General features: G+C 48.7%; 1 protein-coding gene across 1 annotated transcript in view; it reads left to right on the plus strand.

Annotated features, from left to right (window-relative positions):
* The window catches only part of TMEM161B (transmembrane protein 161B), a 189,556-nt gene that overhangs the window by 16,115 nt on the left and 151,234 nt on the right, over positions 1–22,207 (plus strand). The window contains exon 2 of the mRNA XM_033921743.1: positions 3,818–3,921. Coding sequence (XP_033777634.1) covers positions 3,818–3,921 — 104 coding nt within the window. The remainder of the gene's footprint in view (positions 1–3,817; positions 3,922–22,207) is intronic.

Consider the following 22,207-nt stretch of genomic DNA (forward strand, 5'->3'; position numbering starts at 1 on the left):
GAAGCAGTACTAGTCAACATATTGAACACATTGAATTTAGCTAGTCTGTGTTAGTGCTGCCCAATTCACGATTCGAATCGATTCACTTTGGGTGAATCGATTTGAATCGATTCATTTTTATTGAAAAAAAAACCGAACTCACCGATTCAAGTCGGCCCCCTTGCTAGAGGGGCTTTTCCTCTTCCGCCGGAGTTCGTCCATCTAATGTAACTTCCGGTTTTGCGAAACCATAAGTTACATCAGAAGCATGGACTTCGGCAAAAGGAGGCTAAAAAGTAATAGCAAGTTTAAAAAATAGTAATAATGAAAGGTCCAGAGAAGCGTGCGTTTCGTTTCAGGCCATTTTCCGTTTGATTTCTGATCATCCCCTCTTTGTGGTAAGAGCGGATTGAGGGGGAGGGGGGAGAACGTGTCTGCCCCCTCTCATGGCAAAATCCCGAGAACTGTGCCAGCGATCGCCCTCCACCTGTAGCAGCTGCTCCCAGCGAAAGTGAAAGAGGAGGGACCCGGGGAGGGGGCAGCTGAAGATCCCCCCCCCCAATGTGTGAGGATCTCGCCCGTGGCAAGTGCTGAGCCGACATGTATCGACCGGCTCTGATGTCGGCCGGTGGCCTGGGCTTCCCCTCGCAGAACATGGCCCGCATAGTGGTGTGGGAGTGGCTCAACGAGCACGGTCGCTGGCGACCTTACTCGGCCACCATGTGCCACCACATCGAAAACGTGCTGAAGGAGGATGCCCGGGGCAGCGTGGTGCTGGGCCAGGTGGACCTGCAGCTGGTGCCCTACGTCATCGACCTGCAGTCCATGCACCAGTTCCGCCAGGATATATGTGAATGGCCGAAGGGGAGCCAGCAGATGCTTCACCTGGCACTGCTGACCAGCACGTATCGATGACATCTTCTGCTCAGTAGGCTTTTACTCCCTTTCCCCCTGTTGCTGGCTCCTCTCCCCTCATCAGTCTCCCTCTCCCAGCCAGTGTGCAGCTTCCCCCTCCCCCATCCCCCCACTTCTGTCCCAAATTCCTCAGTCCGAAATCCAAGATCCTGCTCTCTTTTCACCCCTACATTTCTCCTCACACGCAGGCCTTTAAGATCACTGGTTTAGACGTTTTAGGGTGGCCAGAGAGGAAAGCAGACAAATCAGGTATTTTCTGCTTGTCCTTTACTTAGAAAGGTTTGAAATACAAGGCAAATATAATTCTGTTTTGGGGGAGGGGAGGGGGTTTTTGTTTTTGGGCAAATTCGAATGCTTATGTACATAGTGAGAAAAAAAGGCCTTTTCTACTTTTGTTTGAAGATGTAAATCACAGCAGATAAAGACAAAGTTGGACAAGTTCCTGCTAAACCAGAACGTATGCAGGTGAGGCTGGACTCATTTAGAGTACTGGTCTTTGACCTGGGAGCCGCCGCGTGAGCGGACTGCTGGGCACAATGGACCACTGATCTGACCCAGCAGTGGCAATTCTTATGTCCCACCCTTAAAGCATGCTAGCAAGAGAAAGTGCTGACTGTTCCCCCTGCGCGCGTGATCCCAGATGCAGAAAGCAAACATGACTCTCCCTCCCCCTGGTTCTGACCTGCAGCCGCCAGTTTTCTCACAGCCCAGGCCAACCTCATGGCTTTCAACCAGACGCAGCGCTGATTCGGTGCCAGTAAAACGGAGGCCATTTAGGCTGCCAGTGCTGCTTTTCAGTGTGCTTTGCTCTCGATTCTCTCTTCCTGTTGGCTACAACATGCAGGAGCTGCTCCTTGCTCCAGCTTCAGTCAGGCCTAAGCAAAGGGCTTGGGGTCCTTGGGGTTGGGAGTCTTCAGTTGAACTATCCTCACCACCCTTCGCGATTTTGATAATTAAAGTAAAAAAACAAAACTGCATGAGGCTGCCATAAATCTCAGATTGGTCTGAAGGATTCACCCTGTAACTGGATAACTTGATAGGTCTCATGCTGTTTCTTCACTAGGGTGAAGGGGGGAAGATGGATGGTGGAGGGGGGATGGACTTGGGGGAGATTATGGAGAGGGGAGATGGATTTGGGATAGTTCATGGAGAGATGAACTTGGGGGAGATCTTGGAGAGGGGAGATGAGGAAGGGATGGAAGAAATAATGGATCTAAAAACAGGAGAGGGAGAGAGATGGTGGACAATGGTATTTAGGGAGGGAAGGAACAGAAGGAGAGAAGTTGGACACAAGGGATGGAGTTGAGGGGGCTATAGATACTGGATAGAAGGGTAGTTGGGAAGAGAATGGGAGATGGTGAACCCTGGGGTGGTGGGAAGGAGGGAGAGATGCAGGATGAAAGGGTAGTTAAGAAAAGGAGATGGTGAATCTGGGGATGGTGGGGTCCATTGCTGCAGCTGCAGGGATGGAAACAAAAAAGGAAAGGTGCCAAACCTCCGGGGGAGGGAAGGAAAACAGAAGGGGAGGACAGAGAGGGAAGATGGATGGTTAGCATAGAGAAAGAAGGAGACCCTGGTATGCACGTTATCAGAAGACAACCAGAGCGTGGGACCAACCTGATTTAAATAATGACCAGACAACAAAAGGTAGAAAAAATAATTTTACTTTCTGTTTTGAGATTACAATACACTTCTCCCTCCAGATTCGCGGGATATAGGGGCAGAGCCGGACCGCGAATGGTGAAAAACCTCGAATATCCGGCTCTGACCCACCCCCGCCTCCCTCCCGCCTTCCCAGCCTTACCTGGTGGTCTAGCGGGCTTTCGGGGCAGGAGCGATCTTCCTATGCTCCTGCCCCGTGCAGATCGCCATTAGGAAATGGCTGCTGTGAGTTCCCGTAGTCTCTCGAGACTACGACGGGAACTCCCTACAGCTATTTCCTAATGGTGATCTGCCGGGGGGAAGACTTAACGATGGTTTTTTTTTTTTCTTTTTTCCCCCTCCCCCAAAAATCGCGAATATGTGAAATCGCGATTGCCAAAACCTCGAATGGAGAGGGGGAAGTGCAAGTCAGATTTGAAATGTGTATCCTGCCAGAGCTGGTGTTAGACTGCAAATGTGAGCTAGCATTTAACAGAGAAAGGAAAAGTATTTTTTGTTTACACCACAGCGCCAGTGTGGGTAGGAGAGGGCAAAGGGGGTGAAGAGGCTATAAAATAAACCCACTAAGATGTTTTTTTTTAAAAACACCCAATTGGGCAGGAAAATCAAATCAAATCGAAATATTTTTTCCTGAATCGGGCAGCAGTAGTCTGTGTTGCCAGAAATGATTTCCTGGTTCATGTTTAAGACAATTAACTAATATAACAGCTGCTAGAAAAGTAGAAGGATAACTGTGGGATAATTTTGTGTTACAGAAAAAAGGTTATTTTAAAATAAAATCATTGATATAGAAGATTTTGTGTCATGGGAGTCCTTTTAAGATTCATGTTTGAGTTTTATTTCTCTCACATTTTAAATATTTTTATCTGTACTTGTAGAAATGTTTTGTATGTAATTATATAGCAGACCCTCAATATTCGCAGGGGTTAGGGGCAGAGCCGGCCCGCTGATAATTTTTAGGAACGACTCTAATCCACCCCCACCTCCCTCGTGTCCCAGACCTTCCCCAGACCTTACCTGGTGGTCTAGCGGCAACGCGGGGCAGGATCGATCGCCCTATGCTCCTGCCCCGTGCAGAGCTGTCATCAAAATGGCTGCCTTGAGTTCCCGTTGTAGTCTCAAGACTGGGGAAGGTCCAATGCAGAGTTTTGTTTAAAAAATAAATTGCGAATAACCTAATCCACGGGTACTGAAACTGCGGATTTGGAGGGGTTACTGTTGTATGTATTGACTGAATTATTTGAACCATTTTCTTCTCTAGGGTCTGATTGGTGTACAGTTGGTGGTCACCATGGTGATGGCCAGTGTCATGCAGAAGATCATACCACATTATTCCCTTGCTCGTTGGCTTCTCTGTAATGGCAGGTAAGATCAAACTAAACCTCATGGGATCTGAGAGAGATACTGCCAGATCCCTGGTATTGTTTCTGTTTAGTGTCAGTTTCCAAACCTCTTCCAGGATGTCATTCAGAACATTTCAGAAGTAGAAGTATAAGTTTGTACCTTAGCTAGACTGCTGCAAATTTGACATAACTGATGGACCTTTAACAGTATTAGTGTCAACTGTTAGTAAGAGTGCTCCTTGATTTCAGTTGCATCACTTCTTGCTTGCTGATTTCTAGCAATTTGTGTTTTTTAAGATGTACGGTAGTTTAGCACAACTGAAAATTGTCTTGATTAAGTTAAATCTTATGCTGTTATACATATGTATAGCAGTACAAGCTTGGAAGGATAGAAATAAGAATCTCCAAGTGACTAAAAGCCATCTAAGAAACAATCTACTCTTTCAAAGAGCCAGTAAGAGGGAAGTACATTGAAAAGTTGTTCCAGTGCAATAGGTGAGACATTCTAGACCACTGTTCTTCAACCTTTTGACACCTATAGACCGGCGGAAATAAAATAATTGTTTTGTGGACTGGTATCGTTCTGTGGACCAGCAGTTGAAGAACACTGGGCTAAGTTGTGCCCATCTCCACGCAATCTCCACCCCAGACCCTGCCCCCATAATAGTACTAATTATAACAGCATTTTTTTCCATTAATTTTTCATATATATACACACAATATAATCGTATTAACAACACATAACGGTTAACCACAAAATTAAAATACACAAAGCACACTGTATGCTTTTCAACATTCATTCCTACCAGAAAACAGATAACCCCATGCAAATGCAGGACCAAAAACTAAAAGTACTAATATTTACAAAGAAGAACGGAGGGCACTACAGAGCCCGAACAAGATGGAGGCTTAGGTCCCGAGCTCCCGCCAACGATCTCATCGTCCTGTGCATTTCACCCACTCTTGCCTGCCAACACTTCGCTTTTCCTCTATGCGACGATGCCTCAACCTAAACAGGGAAAAATAGAGGCTGCTTTCGCCGGCACTTCGGGCGCTAAGAGGCCAAAACAGGACCCGCCGACGCCTACGAAGGGAGACGCGGCCCGACCATGTGCCGATCCGGACCTCACGATCTCTGAACAACTTCAACTAATCTCCAATATGATGTCGGAAAGCAAAGACAACATTAAGGACATAAAACATGAGAACATCAATCTGATGGATGCCAGATTGATTACTCTGGAGCGCAAAACCCAGACCATAGATGAGCTCGCCACTAACCAAAAAATGGATAGGTGAGCCCTGCACGCGCTGGAGAGTATGCTGGAGGACCTTGGTAATTGCGGACGGAGACAGAACCTGCATATCAATGGCTTACATGAGGGGGCAGAAGGGTCGGATGCCTGCAGATTTTTAGAAGACTGGCTCCCCAAAGTGCTTTCCCTTAAATTTGATCGGGCAATGGAGGTGGAATGAGCCCACAGAGTGGCGACTAAGGCTCCGTCAGGTTCCCAACGTGCACGTCCGGTGGTGATGAAATTACTACGCTTCCCACATGTCGCCATGATTCTGGATAAAATGCGCTCTCTGAAAAAAGTTGAATGGCAGGGGCAGACGATTTACATCTCTGCAGATTACACGAAGGACACGGCTGAGAAGCGGCGCAAGTTTTTAGCCCTGCGTCCTCGCCTGCGTGCTATTGAGACCCGTTTTGGTCTCTTAGCTCCTGCACGCTTCAAGATAACTTATCAAAACAGAACTAAAATGTACACTGATCCTGATGAAGTTGATCGGTTCCTGAAGGAACAGGAGGACCTTTTGCGCATGGATACTTGAATATTCTTTCCTTTTTGCTCAATTTCTCTCCTATCACATTATAATGTGTTGATAAGTGTGTGGGTTAATACTAACATATACTGTTGATGTTGTTCCACTACAGTGGCTATGGGTGAATTGTTTCTGCCAGTTATATTTAATGTATGATCCAATCTGTTCTCTGTGGGGTCGTTGGGGGAGGGGGGTGACTCTTGAGCTTCCATGTTGTTATGTCTCTTCCCCTCCATAGGTCTTTGGGTCGCCTTTTGGGCGGGATGGTTACAAGGCTTCTGTCTTGTGGGCGGGTGGGAGTTGGGGTGATTGATGGGGGGGTGGTGGGCCGTATGAATGTGTGTATGTATGGGGTTTTTCTTTCTAGGATTAGTTTAAGGCAGCTGATTCTCTGTATTGGATTTTTATGGCAAAGGGATTCATGTGATGGTGCTGTACAGATACTGCTTTTGGCAATGCTTTCTACTGATGGCGTTATGTAATGTGCTCTCTTTAAATATTAGAGGCTTAAATCATCCTATTAAGAGGAAAAAAATGTTTTGTTCTGTAAACATCATTCCACACAGGTGGTCTTTTTACAAGAAACCTAAGCTGAATACAATTGAATCTACCAAATTAAAAAGGGATTGGGTCTCCCATTGTTTCTTTTCTCCAGCTGTTTCCACCAAGGGGGGGTGGCTATTCTATTGTCTAAACACCTTAAATATACCATAGTTTGCTCTTCCCATGATTCTCAGGGCCGCTGGGTTTCAGTCACTCTTGATATGGCCTCTCGTAGATACACATTCCTTTCTCTATATGGACCTAATAATACCGACCCAAAGTTCTTTCATGAGTTGGCTAAAGAACTAGCTTCCCTCTCCACTGACTATTTCATAGTGGGTGGCGATTGGAATCTAGTCCTTGACGCGCATATGGACCGTAAATCTCACTCATCTTACCGCCCGCCGTCAACACACCCACTTTTGTTGAATATTCTTCAGTCCTATGACCTGGCTGATGTTTGGCGTCTTTTTCAACCTAAAGATCTAGAATATACCTTTTGGTCTGCGCCACACGCGTCTGCTATGCGATTGGATTATTTCCTTCTATCTAAATCTCTCCTACATTGTGTTCAGTCCTCTTCTATACTCTCCTGTCCTTTATCGGACCATTCTGCTATATCAGTATCCTATGTTCTTTCTACCTCCTCGTCTCTTACATCTACTTGGCGTTTGAATGCTGCTCTTCTGGCGGACCCAGCGTTCGTATCCCAAGTTGAGGAATGGACTAATGACTACCTTCTGTACAATGATACGCTGCTTGTTTCCTATCAGACAATCTGGGATGCCTACAAGGCATACCTCAGGGGTCGAATCATAGTGTATTCGGCTCATCTTAACAAAATCCGTAAACAAACACTCCTCGATCTAGATGTTAAGATAAAATCTTTGGAAGTACGTTATCATATTTCAGCTGCTGCCTCAGATCTGCTGCAGCTTCGTAGGCTCAAATTCCAATACAATACCATTCTATCTCAGCTGCTGCCTCAGATCTGCTGCAGCTTCGTAAGCTCAAATTCCAATACAATACCATTCTATCTGAGCAAGCTGGCGTATTGTTGCTGCACGAGGGGGCTTTGTATTACGAACATCGAAATAAAGCAGGTACCTTATTAGCTAACTATCTCAAACAGAAAAAGAGGGCTCGTCATATTAACGCCCTTAAGCCAACGGGCTCTCTCATCACTGATCCTGTTGCCATCACTGCCCAATTTCGCTCCTTCTATGAGAAACTGTACACCTCGGGGGTCACCCCCTCCGAGAATGACTTTGACGAGTTTTTCCGTGATTTGCTTACTCCCTCACTTCCGCCCAAACTTCAAGCGGACCTTAATCAACCCCTGTCAGCCATGGACGTTAGTGTGGCCATTGCTGGTCTGCGATCAGGTAAGGCTCCGGGAGGGGATGGTCTTCCCTTGGGTTTCTATAAAACTTTCCAAACAACTTTGATTCCTTTACTTCTTCGGCTTTATGCTGATTTCATGGCTAAGGGTTCTAGTGGGGGTACTTTTGCTGAAGCGGATATTGTGGTCTTTCCCAAACCCGGTCGTGATCCCTTGCTACCTAAAAATTATAGACCAATCTCTTTACTCAATTATGATTGTAAAATCTATGCGAAGATTCTTGCAGACAGACTTGCCAAAGCTTTACCTTTGCTCATCCATCCAACTCAATGCGGTTTTGTTAAGGGGCGGCTCACTGCTGATAACTCTAGAGTGTTTGTCATGTGTTGCAGGCCACCCGTACTGTCTTCATTCCCCAATGTGTGATGTCTTTGGATGCCGAAAAGGCTTTCGATTATGTGGAATGGAGATATTTATTCTATACCTTACATTGGTTTCGGCTGGGTGATGCCTTTATTGATATGGTGTGCCTTTTGTATTCCTACCCTAGGGCCAGATTGAATGTGGACGGTCACATATCTCCTTATTATTCCCTGTCCCGAGGAACTCGCCATGGGTGTCCCCTATCGCCCCTCCTGTTCAATCTGGCCCTAGAACCCTTGTTGAGACGCTTGGATTCCTCTGATGACATTCAAGGTATAATGGTGGGTCCACGGGAGGTACATCTTTCCGCTTTCGCAGATGATGTGCTCCTCTATATCTCCAATCCGGAGGATACTCTTCCGGCTGTATTCACTCTTCTCTCGAGTTTTGGCAATATATCCGGATATACCATCAATTGGGATAAGATTGAGGTACTGCTTTTGAACTCATACTGTACTCCAGCGATGCTGTCCCCTTATGGTCTTACGTGGTGTCCTCATGATCTTAAATACCTGGGCATCCGTTTCTGCAACACTTGGCAAGATACAATGGATTTGAATGTTAAGATACTATTGACCAAGATCCAAACATTATGCTCTCAGTGGTCCCCCTTGCATATGACTTGGTGGGGCAGATTGGAGTCCATCCGTATGATGCTGACCACTCAAATATTATATGTATTGCAAATGCTCCCTCTTCCTTTTCCCCCTACTTTCTTCAAACAATTAAATAGGATTCTTGTCAAATTTCTTTGGAACGGGAAACCGTCTCGCATAGCGCTATCCACCCTTAAGAAGCCCTGGAACCAAGGAGGGGTGAATTTTCCACAGTTTTCTGTATATGCCACAGCGGCACTCCTTCGAGGTGTCAGTAAATGGTTTTTGCCTCTGGGAAGTGCTGCTCTGCCCTATTGGGGGGAGCTTGAGAGAGGCTTGGTGACTCCTTATTCTCTAGATCGGGTCTGCTTTTCATCTGGAGCTCCCTGTCTACGGGGCTGGGCGGTGCTTTCTGTATCTCAGAGGGCGATTTTGGGTCTTGGGCGGTCTCTACATTTCCCACTATATCTATCTCTCCATTCCCCTCTCTGGGGTAATCCCCAGATCACTGTTGGTTCCCGAATGGTCTATTGGTCTGCATGGATTGCCTGTGGTATCTGATATATACATGACCTAATGCAGGCAGGTACATTGATGACATTCACTCAGCTGCAATCCGTATATGAGCTGCCTCCCAGTCAGGCTTATCGATACTTACAACTTTGTCATAGCATCTCTGCTGCCTTTGGCGCTGACTTGCAATGCCTCCATCGAACTCTTTCTTCTCCCATTATCCCAATGTTGACCTCTTGGAGTGTTAAGCCTCATGTCATGTCTGTAATATATGATATTCGGGTCCGGTTGGGTCTCTTCCTATTCAGAGAATGTGGGAGCAGGACCTCTCCACTGCCATTTCTGAATGTCAATGGGCCCAAGTATGGCGATACTGCAATAGACCCCTGCATTCGGCCTCTATTAGACAATCTTTGTTTTTTGTTCTTCACAAATCACTTTGGACTCCAATTAAACAACAACGTGCTTCATCTACTTCCTCCAATTTGTGTTGGAGATGTCTGACATCTCCTGGTACTTTTCAGCATATGCTTTTCGACTGCTCCTTTGTATCTGGCTTCTGGTCGGAGGTCGGCGACATTGTGAGTCACATTCTTCCATCTCCTGCATCTTTGACATATGGACTGGTGATATTGCGCTCTGCCAGCCTGGAGCCTCCCCTTACTCGACCTCAAGCGGCCTTATTTGACATTCTCCTTGGATTGGCCATCAAGACTGTGCTGCTCCACTGGAAGCAGCAATGTCCGGTGTCTACTTCTCGTTGGTGGTCTATGGTTCTTTCTGCCTATAAGTATGAGTTCAGAGTGGCCGAATGCAGGGGTTCCCAGTCAACTTTTCGCAGTATTTGGTCTTCATTGGTGTTTTACTGTGATTGTGAAGTATGACTGATTATTCGGAGATTTATCTTGTACAGTATTGTATTTGTATTGCTATTGTATCTGTGTACTTAGATATGCCATACTCCTGTGAGCTATTAAGGATGTAACCTTTGTCATTCCTTCCAGATTGTCTTGTTTTGCTGCCTTATGTTGTGTTTTGCTTTCTATGCTTCTTATTTTAATAATAAAAAACTGATTGACTTTAAAAAATATTTACAAAGAAACCCTAAGATGCAAGACTCTGCAAGCAGTAGAACCCCAGAGGAAAAGAAACAAATGCATTTCTTCTTGAACAGACAGCAGATGTAAATCAATCACTAAATAAAAGCATTCCCCTCCTACCGTTGTCACTCTCCTTCCAGGCTGTGCTTTGCTTTCTGGCCTGCTCGACAGTGTTCTTCAGCCGCCTGACCATGGTGCCATCAACACAACATCTTCGGGCCAGCTCCCTGAGTGCTGCAGTGTACAAAGCTGTGGGCAGTGGCTCCTTGCGTGCGTCTCGTGCCTCATCTGGAAGCCTTCCCTCTGACGTTGCGACATCAGAGAGAAGGCATCCGGTTCAGGCGCAGGACACGCGTAAGAGCCTTTTCCCACAGCTTTGTGCAATGCAGCACTCGGGCAACCGGCCCGAAGATGCTGCGTTGATCGCACCGTGGACCCATGGCTGAAGAATACTGTCTTGGGCCCGATGGATATGCCTCCATGTAATCAAAAGTTGTTTTTTTAAAACTTAGCTTGAGTCCAGAAAGTCCCACAATGTATTCAATCCCAATGGGAGACCCTGTTTCACAAAAGCATTTTCATGGGGAGTTGTGCACACCATATGCTTTTCAGCCCATATTTTTGTGTACATAAATATAGCCTTTCTTATAATTTTCCAGTTGGTGAAGAGAGTGGTTTGGTGAGAAGATATATGTAGAGTTTTTTGACCAATGATGACAGTAGTTATATACTGCAATGTGCCACTCCTGTTTACTTTGAGGCCTTTTCTCCACGTTTTGATTGAATAGCCGGTGGTATTATTTTCTCCAGCAGAGGAGGGTTGCTATACTCTTTATATGGTGGTAACTTCTCACATGGTCATATTTTTAATGGCCGAATGTTAATGGCCCAGAAAAATGGCAATACTTATCAATCTCTCATTCAGAAGCTATATCAAAAATATTTATCACGAACTCCAAGCTCCAAATATGATAGTCACCACTAGTATCAGATATCTCACTATGAGGAGACCTCAGCCCCACCACTCCACCGCTGTAAACCTTTCAAAAGCAGGAAGAATCACGTGGTGCCTTTCATCATTGGTCTCGACATATATATATATATATATATATATATATATATATATTTATCCCAGGACAAGCAGGCATGATATTCTCACATGTGGGTGACGTCATCTACGGAGCCCCAGCGCGGACAGCTTTTCAAGCAAACTTGATTGAAGTTTCAAGTTTGCACACTGCACCACGCATGTGCTAGCCTTCTTGCCCACTAGAGGGCGCATCCCCACCTCGTGGTCCTCAGTTCAATTTCATCCGCGGAGCCAGAAGCCCTGTGGAAAAATTTGTGCTCTTAGTGCCTTCTGTCGCCGCGGCTGTGTACGGAATTTCGACGCGGTCGCTGCGTTTTTTGTCTTGTTATTTCTTTCTTTCTTTTCTTCTCAAAAAAAAAAAAAAAAATTTGATTTTCGTCGCTTCCGGGGGCTCCTGGTAGCTGTGGCCGAGGAACCTAGCCTGTTCCCGGTCTCTCTTGGGCCCATGTCCCGGCCCGTAACGGGCTTTAAAAAGTGCGGGCGCTGTGAACGGCTTTTATCGATTACAGATCCGCACAGGTGCTGTTTGAGGTGCTTGGGGCCCCAACACCCGACAGCGTCCTGCGAGAAGTGTGCCACCTTCCAGAAGCGGGCACTCAAACGCCGCAAGGCCCGCATGGCGGAACTTTTCTCTGTCGAGTCCCCTCCCGGGAAGGCCTCGAGTTCGGCCTCGGCTTCGGCCCCGGCCTTGACCTCGGCCTCGACCTCGGCCTCGACCTCAGCTTCGGGACCCTCGGCTTCGCCTCGGCCCTCGATGCCATCGAAGCAGCTTGCCTCCTCCAAGGCCTCGGGTAAGTCTCCACTTCCCTCCTCAGCTCCAGGATCGTCCAAAAAGCCATCCTCGGGCTCTTCGGCGGGAGGGTCCGCCTCCGCTAAGCCCAAGATGCCCACGTCCGCCGCCCCGAGGGAATACTCGAGACCGAGGTCGCCCTCTGAGGAGCAGCGGCAGGTCTTGCCACAGGGAATGTCAATCCCGGTGTTCCAAGACTTGCTCCGGGCGTTGATCGCCTCGGAGCTCACCGGGGCCATTGAGCATCTGCAGCAGGCTTCGGCCTCGACTGCTTCGGCCCCGGTGGCCCCGCAGTTGGCGACCTCGGCCTCGGGTACCGGGGCTTCGGCTCCCGAGGCGCCCACGGCCTCGACCTCGGCAGTACCCTCGGACCCGGCTTCGCGGAGTCAGCCGGAGCGTAGCGTGCGCCCAAAAGACAAGGTGCGCCGGGTGCGGCGGATCTCGTCTTCGTCCTCGGAGTCCTCGCGAGGTTCATCGCCCTCGGGCAGGTCTCGGGCGAGGCGCCGTCCGAGGAAGGCCAAGCGGTCTCGGGCCTCGCCTCGGCGGCGCGGTCGCTCGTCGCCGGCCGGGGCCGATACCTTGCAGGTGCGGGACCTGCGGGTCGATAATCCCATCTTATTCCGGTCTCCGGCCAGGGAGAGCTCCCGGGCCTCCTCGCCGGGGCCGAAGGGACGGGCTTCGGTGCCTCGGACCCCGGGGGGATCCCCGAAGGGTTCCTTTCGGCGCACTCGGTCTCCGACCCCGTCGAGGTCGCAGGACTGTGCCTCGTTGGGGTCGGGATCAGGTAGGGAGCCTAGATACTCTCACGAGGCCTCTCCCTTCGGCTCCGCCGGGAAGTCTCGGTCTCCCTCTCCTCCTGCTAAACCTTCATCTTTTACGAGGTTCGTGCAGGACATGGCGGGGGCTTTGGGTGTAGACTTGTCGGAGGGGTCCACTTACACCAAGGAGTTTTTAGAGGAGCAGGATCTTCCTGCCCCCCCTCGGGAATCCCCTCGCCTTCCGATCAACAAGGTCCTCCATCAGACCTTCCTTAGGAATCTTGAGGCTCCCTTGACGGTCGCTGTAGTCCCCTCCAAAATGGAGTCGAAGTATCGCACCCTCCCCATCAAGGGGTTCGAGAAGGGGCAACTTTCTCACAATTCGCTCCTAGTGGAATCGGCGCTTAAGAAAACGCAGCCTTCCAGGGTCTCGGCGGCGGTCCCGCTGGGTAGGGAGGGCCGGACCTTAGACAAATTCGGGCGTCGTCTCTATGCGAACTCTCTCATGGCAACGAGGGTCCTGAACTATGCCTTTTCGTACTCGTCATTCCTACGTACGATGGTGAAGGACCTCCCCTCTTTTCGTGAGGTGATACCAGAGTCGCATAGGGACAGGTTTGCCACCTTTAGCTCTAATCTGGCCCAGTTGCGCCTCTATTTATTCCACGCAGTCTACGATGCGTTTGAACTTGCCTCGAGGGTATCGGCCTGTGCGGTGGCCATGCGCCGGCTGGCTTGGCTTCGTACCCTCGAGATGGATTCAAATTTGCAGGAGCGCCTGGCAAACTTGCCTTGCGTTGGGGCGGAATTGTTCGACGACTCTTTGGATGCGGCGACCAAGCGGCTTTCCGAACAGGAGCGCTCTCTGGCCTCTCTGGTACGCCCAAAGCCTAAGGTCCCTACCCAGCGTCCCTTCCGGCAGCCCCCGAGAAGGTATCCTCAGAAGTCGACGCCGGCCTTCTCAAGACCGCCGCCACGGCGACCGCCCCAACAGAGTAGGGGTGGCCCCTCTAAGCCCGTCGCGCAGGGGGTGGCCAAGGCCGCGCCGTCCTTTTGACGGGGTGGGCGGTTGGGGGCGGGCCCCCACCGCGATATCACGCCATCCCCTCCCTATCGGGGGTCGGCTAACGGCCTTTGCCGGGGCCTGGTCTGTGATTACGTCAGACGCATGGGTGCTCCGGACCATCTCAGAGGGCTATTCGCTCAACTTCTCCAGTCAGCCTCCGGACATGCCACCCGGGGCTTGCCCGCCCAATCGGAACCAGTTGGCCCTTCTCCAGGAGGAAGCCAGGGCCTTGTTGAGCCTCCGGGCAGTCGAGGTGGTACCTCGCGATCAGATGGGCCGGGGGTTTTACTCCCGTTACTTTTTGGTCCCAAAAAAGACCGGGGACTTGCGCCCCATTTTGGACCTCCGGAAGCTCAACAAGTTCCTGGTCCGGGAGAAGTTCCGTATGTTATCGCTTCTGGTTCTCTATCCGCTATTGGAGGAGGGGGATTGGATGTGCTCCCTGGACTTGAAGGAAGCATACACCCATGTTCCGGTGCATCCCGCTTGCCGCAGGTTCTTGCGTTTTCAAGTGGGGGATTTGCACCTGCAGTATCGGGTTCTTCCCTTCGGTCTGGCGTCGTCCCCCCGGGTATTCACCAAGTGTATGGTAGTGGTTGCGGCGGCCCTGCGCTCGCGGGGTCTACAGGTCTTTCCCTACCTGGACAATTGGCTGATCAAGGCCCCGTCCAGGGAGGGGGTTATCTTAGCGACCCAACAGACTATCAGTCTTCTGCAAGACCTGGGGTTCGAAGTGAACTTTCCCAAGTCTCAATTGTGCCCGGCGCAGTCTCTCCAGTTTATTGGAGCCGTGCTGGACACGGTTTGCCTACGCGCTTTTCTCCCCCCTCTTCGGCGGGAGGCCCTGCTTCGGTGGAGTCGCCACTGCCAAGGGCAATCGGAGATGTCAGCCCAGCACATGATGGTTTTGCTGGGTCACATGGCGTCGACGGTTCACGTCACGCCTTTCGCTCGCTTGCACCTGAGGCTTGCGCAGTGGACTCTGGCGTCGCAGTGGCGGCAAGATCGCGATCCGGTGTCTTCCCGGATATCAGTGACTCCTTGTTTATGTCGATCGCTCCGTTGGTGGACCGACTCTTCCAATCTGTCCGGGGGTTTGCTGTTTCTCGTTCCGCCTTACAGCAAGGTCCTGACCACGGACTCCTCCGAGTACGCGTGGGGAGCTCATCTGGACGGCCTGAGGACGCAGGGTCTGTGGTCGGCCGAGGACCGTCGATGTCACATCAATGTGCTGGAGCTTCGCGCCATTTTTCTGGCCGCGCGAGCTTTTGTCCACCTGCTGCACGACCAGGTGGTACTCGTGCGGACCGACAACCAAGTGGCGATGTACTATGTCAACAAACAAGGGGGTACGGGCTCTTGGCTTCTGTGTCAGGAGTCTCTCCGCCTTTGGGAATGGGCGATCTCCCAGAACATATTCCTGCGGGCAGTTTACATTCAGGGAGAGCAGAACCGGCTGGCAGACAAACTCAGTCGTCTTCTCCAGCCGCACGAGTGGTCTCTGAACTCCCGGGTCCTACGCGAGGTCTTCGACCGCTGGGGAACTCCTCAGGTCGATCTGTTTGCCTCCCCGGAGACTCACAAACTGCCCCTCTATTGTTCTCGGATGTACTCCCGGGACCGTCTCGAGGCGGATGCCTTCCTTCTCGACTGGGAGGGGAAGTTCCTTTATGCGTTCCCGCCGTTTCCTCTGATTTTGAGAACGCTGGTTCATCTCAGATCGACCGGAGCCTCCATGATCCTCATTGCGCCTCGTTGGCCCAGGCAGCCCTGGTTCTCCCTGCTTCTTCAACTCAGTGTCAGGGAACCTCTGCTTCTGCCGGTGTTTCCCTCTCTGCTGTCTCAGAGTCGGGGTTCGCTGTTACATCCCAATCTTCAGTCTTTACATCTGACTGCTTGGTTTCTCTCCCCCTGACTTCGATTCCGGTGTCTCGGGCCGTGAGGGAGATTTTGGAGGCCTCGCGCAAGGTCTCGACTCGGCTTTGTTATGCCCAGAAGTGGACCAGGTTTACGTCCTGGTGTTCTTTGAATCGTCTGGAACCGAGTTCGGTGCCTGTGTCTTCGGTTCTGGATTATCTATTGCATTTATCTGAGTCTGGCCTGAAGACGACTTCTATTCGGGTACATCTCAGTGCCATTGCTGCATCCCATCGGCACCTTGAGGGTCGTTCTCTCTCTCTTCATCCTCTGGTGACTCGTTTCATGAAGGGTTTAGTGAATGTCCATCCTCCTCTGAAACCTCCTCCGGTGGTGTGGGATCTTAATGTGGTCTTGGCTCAGCTGATGAAGCCTCCCTTTGAGCCCATCGACAAGTCGCATCTAAAGTTTCTCACTTGGAAAGTGGTCTTTTTGATTGCGCTCACATCTGCTCGTCGGATTAGTGAACTGCAGTCCTTGGTGGCGGATCCTCCTTTCACGGTGTTTCATCATGATAAGGTGGTTCTTCGCACCCATCCAAAATTTTTACCTAAAGTTGTGTCTGATTTCCACCTCAATCAGTCTATTGTCCTTCCGGTGTTTTTTCCGAAGCCCCATTCTCATCCTGGTGAGGCGGCGCTTCATACGCTTGACTGTAAGAGGGCGTTGGCTTTTTATCTTCAACGCTCCAAGTCTTATCGGAAGGTTCCTCAATTGTTTTTGTCCTTTGATCCTAATCGTTTAGGACACCCGGTTTCAAAGCGCACCTTGTCAAACTGGTTAGCTGCTTGTATTTCCTTTTGCTACGCTCAGGCTGATCTCCCGCTTTCGGGTCGAGTTACGGGTCATAAAGTCCGAGCGATGGCAGCTTCCGTGGCTTTCCTCCGATCCACGCCTATGGAGGACATTTGTAAAGCTGCCACTTGGTCTTCGGTTCATACGTTCACCTCCCACTACTGTCTGGACACTTTGTCCAGAAGCGACGGCCGGTTTGGTCAGTCGGTGTTACGTAACCTGTTTTCATAATTTGCCATCCTCCCACCTGCCCTTTTTTGGTTGGTTTGGAGGTCACCCACATGTGAGAATATCATGCCTGCTTGTCCTGGGATAAAGCACAGTTACTTACCGTAACAGGTGTTATCCAGGGACAGCAGGCATATATTCTCACAACCCGCCCACCTCCCCGGGGATGGCTTCTTTGCTATGATATGGCACTGAGGACCACGAGGTGGGGATGCGCCCTCTAGTGGGCAAGAAGGCTAGCACATGCGTGGTGCAGTGTGCAAACTTGAAACTTCAATCAAGTTTGCTTGAAAAGCTGTCCGCGCTGGGGCTCCGTAGATGACGTCACCCACATGTGAGAATATATGCCTGCTGTCCCTGGATAACACCTGTTACGGTAAGTAACTGTGCTATATAGCTTTGTTTGTTAAATCATTTTAAATAGTATAAATAATATCCAAAAATATATATTTATGTATTTAAATACTAGTATAAAGCACTTATCTCAGCCTTAGAACGGGAGTTATGCCCCAACATGTTTCGCACATATCGCGCTTTGTCAAGGGGCTCCCTACAAAAATAGAGAAAGGACAGCTGTAAAACCTTTATACAACAGTCCCCTCTTCCACACTCAAATACATCTAATTCTAACTCACCCACACAAACAAAACTTTATTCTTTTACCGGGGCTGTGTCTGTCATCCGACTCCCTATATTATGTGAAAGGAAGATGACGGCGGCGTTCAGTCCCGGTATTTAAATGACAGGAAGTTGACTGTAAAAGTACCACCTCCAGTGCCCAATTGGACCAGAGATCAATCAATCAAACAAGGACACCCATTCTAGTTCCCCATTCAAACCATTAGGTTCCACAGTATCAAACCTGAAAATATATCTCTGCTCCCTCTCATTCAACCTTCTAAAATCTTTCCGACCATCCCACCCAGTGACTTGTTCAATGGCACGCCATCTAATGTCCTCAATCCTGTGGTGTAGACGTCCCCAGTGTTCTACCAAGGGGGCTTGGGCGACCTTGTTGACAATACGAGATTTATGTTCAGTTAATCTAATACGGTCCACCATATTCGTCCGTCCAAAATATAGTAACCCACAGGGACATACGATCACATACACAACATCTGTAGAGTTACAATCAGTATTAGATGTAGATTTTAAAACCACCTCCCTCCACGGAATTTTCCAATGGCTCCCCTCAATAGTGAGAGGACACCATTGGCATCTACCACAGCATTTATGATGACCAATAGTGTCCCTCCCCCTACTCCGTTTCAAAAGATTACAGCGTTGAGCTATCGTTATACCCCTGGAAAATGCAACCCTGGGGAACTCCATCAGAACCTGATAGCTCTGAACTATTTCCCAATGACTCCTCATACTTTCCACTAACAGGGACGCCGCTCGGGAAAAGGGGAGGACAAAGGTCAAAAGTTCAAGCTCCATCTTCTGGGTAATATCAGTCTCCTGTAAAAGGAGCTCACACTGGGTATAGTGAGCTCTTGTATATGCTTGCCTAATTGCTTTCAAAGGGTAGCCCCACTCCCGAAATCTCTCAGTAAGGAGTTGGGCTTGCCTGGCGGATCCTCAAAAATTGAGCTATAGGAAGATTAAACCGTAACTTATGGGGGTGGAAGCTATCATAATGAAGCAATGTATTGCGTGTAACTGGTTTTCTATAAAGAGATGCATTGATCTCCCCGTTGGTAACCAAGATGGCAATATCCAAAAATTCAATAGATGTCTGATGACAATTCATTGTAAACTTTATATTAGGGTCCATTGAGTTCAAAGAACTTAAGAAAAAATCAAGTTGTTCCCTTGTCCCTTGCCATATAAGGAAGATGTCATCCGGAAAACGGTTCCAAAATTTGACCTGGACATAACTGGGGGCCCCATATATAAAACACTCCTCAAATTTAGCCATGTAAAGAGAGGCAACCGATGGGGCAAGCATAGCCCCCATCGCAACCCCCTGAACCTGCCGAAAATATCGTTCCTGATATTGGAAATAATTATGTCGAATAACCCAATGGGCCAGTTCCATTAAGAACTCAGTGGGAATCCACTGGGGGGGGGGGGGAATCCTACGTTGTAGCACCTCCTCTATTATTTCCAGTGCTTGAATCTGGGGGATCTGGGTGTATAGAGATGTTACGTCTAAAGTGACCATCCATTTGTCCTGAATATCAATATCGAGTTCAGCCAATTTTCTTAGAAATTGAGATGAATCCTTAACAAATGATTTTATCTTCAGGACTTTAGAAAATAATCTATGAATTTAGAAAGGGGTTTGAGAATGGATTGTCTGGTATTAACTATCGGGTATTAACATTAATGTAGACCATTAATACAAAATTGGCCATTTTACAGCTGTGGTAAAAATAGTCAGCTCATGGGCATAAACTTGTGTAAGGATGTGCTAAGGCCTTTTTTTACTGCATCTTTGTAAAATTTCCTCTTCATGTGTAACTTATAAGAAATTAAAAGTTTGGAGACTGGAAGGGTTCGCTTGCAACTGTCCATTGTAGTACAATGAGTGTACCGGTCCTGAAACATAGGTTTTGTATCAAAACTTCAAGTTACTTGCAAAAAACTGTCAGTCATGTTTTCAACGCTACCTTCTTTCTAGGGAGCTGCTCCTGCGCTCCCCCCCAAGTTTGTTTTTTGCAAGCGAGTTGCTCAGAAGTGTTTTTGATCTGCTTTACAGTTTTATTATTTTCAGGTATTTTTTTCTCAGATGTTTGTTTAGAGACTCAGTGCCCAGAGGTTTCCTCTTGTTGGGACTTCAGCCTGGTAGAAGAAGCAGATTCACATCATGGAATTCTGGTGCTTGTAGGATCAACCCTTTGTGGACACCTAGTTATCCAGTCTGCTGGCATTTTTTAATAGCTCAGGGCTGTTTGGGCTCCTTCTTTGCTCATCCGAGATTAATAGTGGGCCGGCTACGTGGATCTCCCCCTCCCCCTTGCGATAAGGTTTTCCGGGGGTTGAGGCTCAGTTCAACCTCAGTTCAGCTGACATCTTGAAGACCAAATTTATCCAGGCGGTAAAAGGGGCTAAAAGAGACTACGAGGAAAAAATATCCAAGGAGGCGAAAAACTTCAAGCCGTTCTTTCGATATATTAAGGGGAAACGACCCGCGAAGGAAGTGGTGGGACCATTGGATGACCATGGCATAAAGGGAGTGCTAAAGGAGGACAACGAAATAGCAGACAAACTGAACACATTTTTTTCGTCTGTATTTACCGAAGGGGATCTACACAGCATACCGGAACCCATCAGGGTATCTGGAGGAAATGAAGAAGGGAAACTGTCAGGGTTGACGGTCAGTCTAGAAGAGGTATGCAGGCAGATTGATAGGCTTTAAGAGCGATAAATCCCCGGGACCGGATGGCATCCATCCGAGGGTCATCAAGGAACTGAAAGGGACCACAGCTAAACTGCTTCAACTAATAGCCAATGTGTCGATCAAATTGGGAAAGATCCCAGAAGACTGGAAGGTTGTGAATGTTATCCGATCTTCAAAAAAGGTTCGAGGGGAGATCCAGAAAACTACAGACTGGTGAGTCTGACCTCGGTACCGGGAAAGATGGTAGAGGCGCTGATAAAGGACCACATCATTGATCACCTTGATGAACACGGTTTAATGAGGACCAGCCAGCACAGTTTCAGCAAAGGCAGATCTTGCCTGACGAACTTGCTGCACTTCTTTGAGGGAGTAAACAGGCGGATAGATAAGGGCGACCCGGTCAACATTGTATATCTGGATTTTCAGAAGACGTTTGACAAGGTTCTGCATGAACGACTACTTCAGAAAATTGCGAGCCATGGAATCGAGGGTGAAATACTCACTTGGATTAAAAACTGGCTGGAGCATAGGAAACGGAGAATGGGGGTAAATGGACAATACTCGAACTGGAAGAGTGTCACCAGTGGGATGCCACAGGGCTTGGAGCTTGGACCCGTGCTCTTCAACATCTTTATAAACGATCTGGACATTGGTACAAAGAGTGAGATGATTAAATTTGCGGACGATACAAAGTTATTCAGAGTAGTGAAGACACAGGGGGATTGCGAAGATCTACAAAGTGACATAATCAAGCTCAAGAAATGGGCAGCGACATGGCAAATGAGGTTCAATGTGGATAAGTGTAAAATGATGCATGTCGGTATCAAGAATCTCAAGCACGAGTACAGGATGTCCAGGGCGGTACTTGGAGAGACCTCCCAGGAAAGGGACTTGGGAGTTTTGATAGATAAGTCGATGAAGCCGTCCGCACAATGTGCGGCGGCGACGAAAAGGGCAAACAGAATGCTAGGAATGATAAAGAAGGGGATCATGAACAGATCGGAGAAGGTTATCATGCCGCTGTAACGGGCCATGGTGCGTCCTCACCTGGAGTACTGTGTACAGCACTGGTTGCCGTACATGAAGAAAGAAACAGTAGTACTTGAGAGGATCCAGAGAAGGGCGACTAAGATGGTTATGGGGTTGGAGGAGCTGCCGTACAGCGAAAGATTAGAGAAACTGAGCCTCTTCTCCATCGAACAGAGGAGATTGAGAGGGGACATGATTGAAACATTTAAGGTACTGAAGGGAATAAACTTAGTAGATAAGGACAGGTTGTTCACCCTCTCCAAGGTAGGGAGAACGAGAAGGCACTCTCTAAAATTGAAATGGGATAGATTCCATACAAACATAAGGAAGTTCTTCTTCACCCACAGAGTGGTGGAAAACTGGAACGCTCTCCCAGAGGCTGTCGTAGGGGAAAACACCCTCCAGAGATTCAAGACTTAAGTTAGACAAGTTCCTACTGAACAAGGACATACACTGGTAGGGCTAGTCTCAGTTAGGGCGCTGGTCTTTGACTAAAAGGGCCACCGCGTGAGTGGACTGCTGGGCATGATGGACCACTGGTCTGACCCAGCAGCGGTAACTCTTATGTTCTTATGAATCTTTGAGGCAGATCTCTTCTCCATTTGTTACAGCTGAGTTCTTGTGCTGAAGCAGGCAGGCACGCACCACATGACATAGTGAGTAAGGCGGCTGTAGCCTATGGGGAAAATAGGAGATGGGGGTCTTCAAAAGTTGATTTTGAAGGTTTCTGTAACCAGAGAGTAGGTCCCCTTCTTCTGAAACCCCTTTTCCTGTGTTTTTTGTCTATAAGGGAGATCTCCACAGGCTGTTTTTTTGTGTGATTTTCCTGGCAGTTTCTTCGTCTTGGTGTTCAGTTATGAGCACCTCTTTTGTCAGCGTGCTTTCCCTCGCATCCAGACATCAATAAGTTGGTCGCGGACCACTGGGAGTCTCCATAGGAGTCCC

Source organism: Geotrypetes seraphini, chromosome 1 (assembly GCF_902459505.1).
Source record: "Geotrypetes seraphini chromosome 1, aGeoSer1.1, whole genome shotgun sequence".
Lineage (NCBI taxonomy): Eukaryota > Metazoa > Chordata > Amphibia > Gymnophiona > Dermophiidae > Geotrypetes > Geotrypetes seraphini.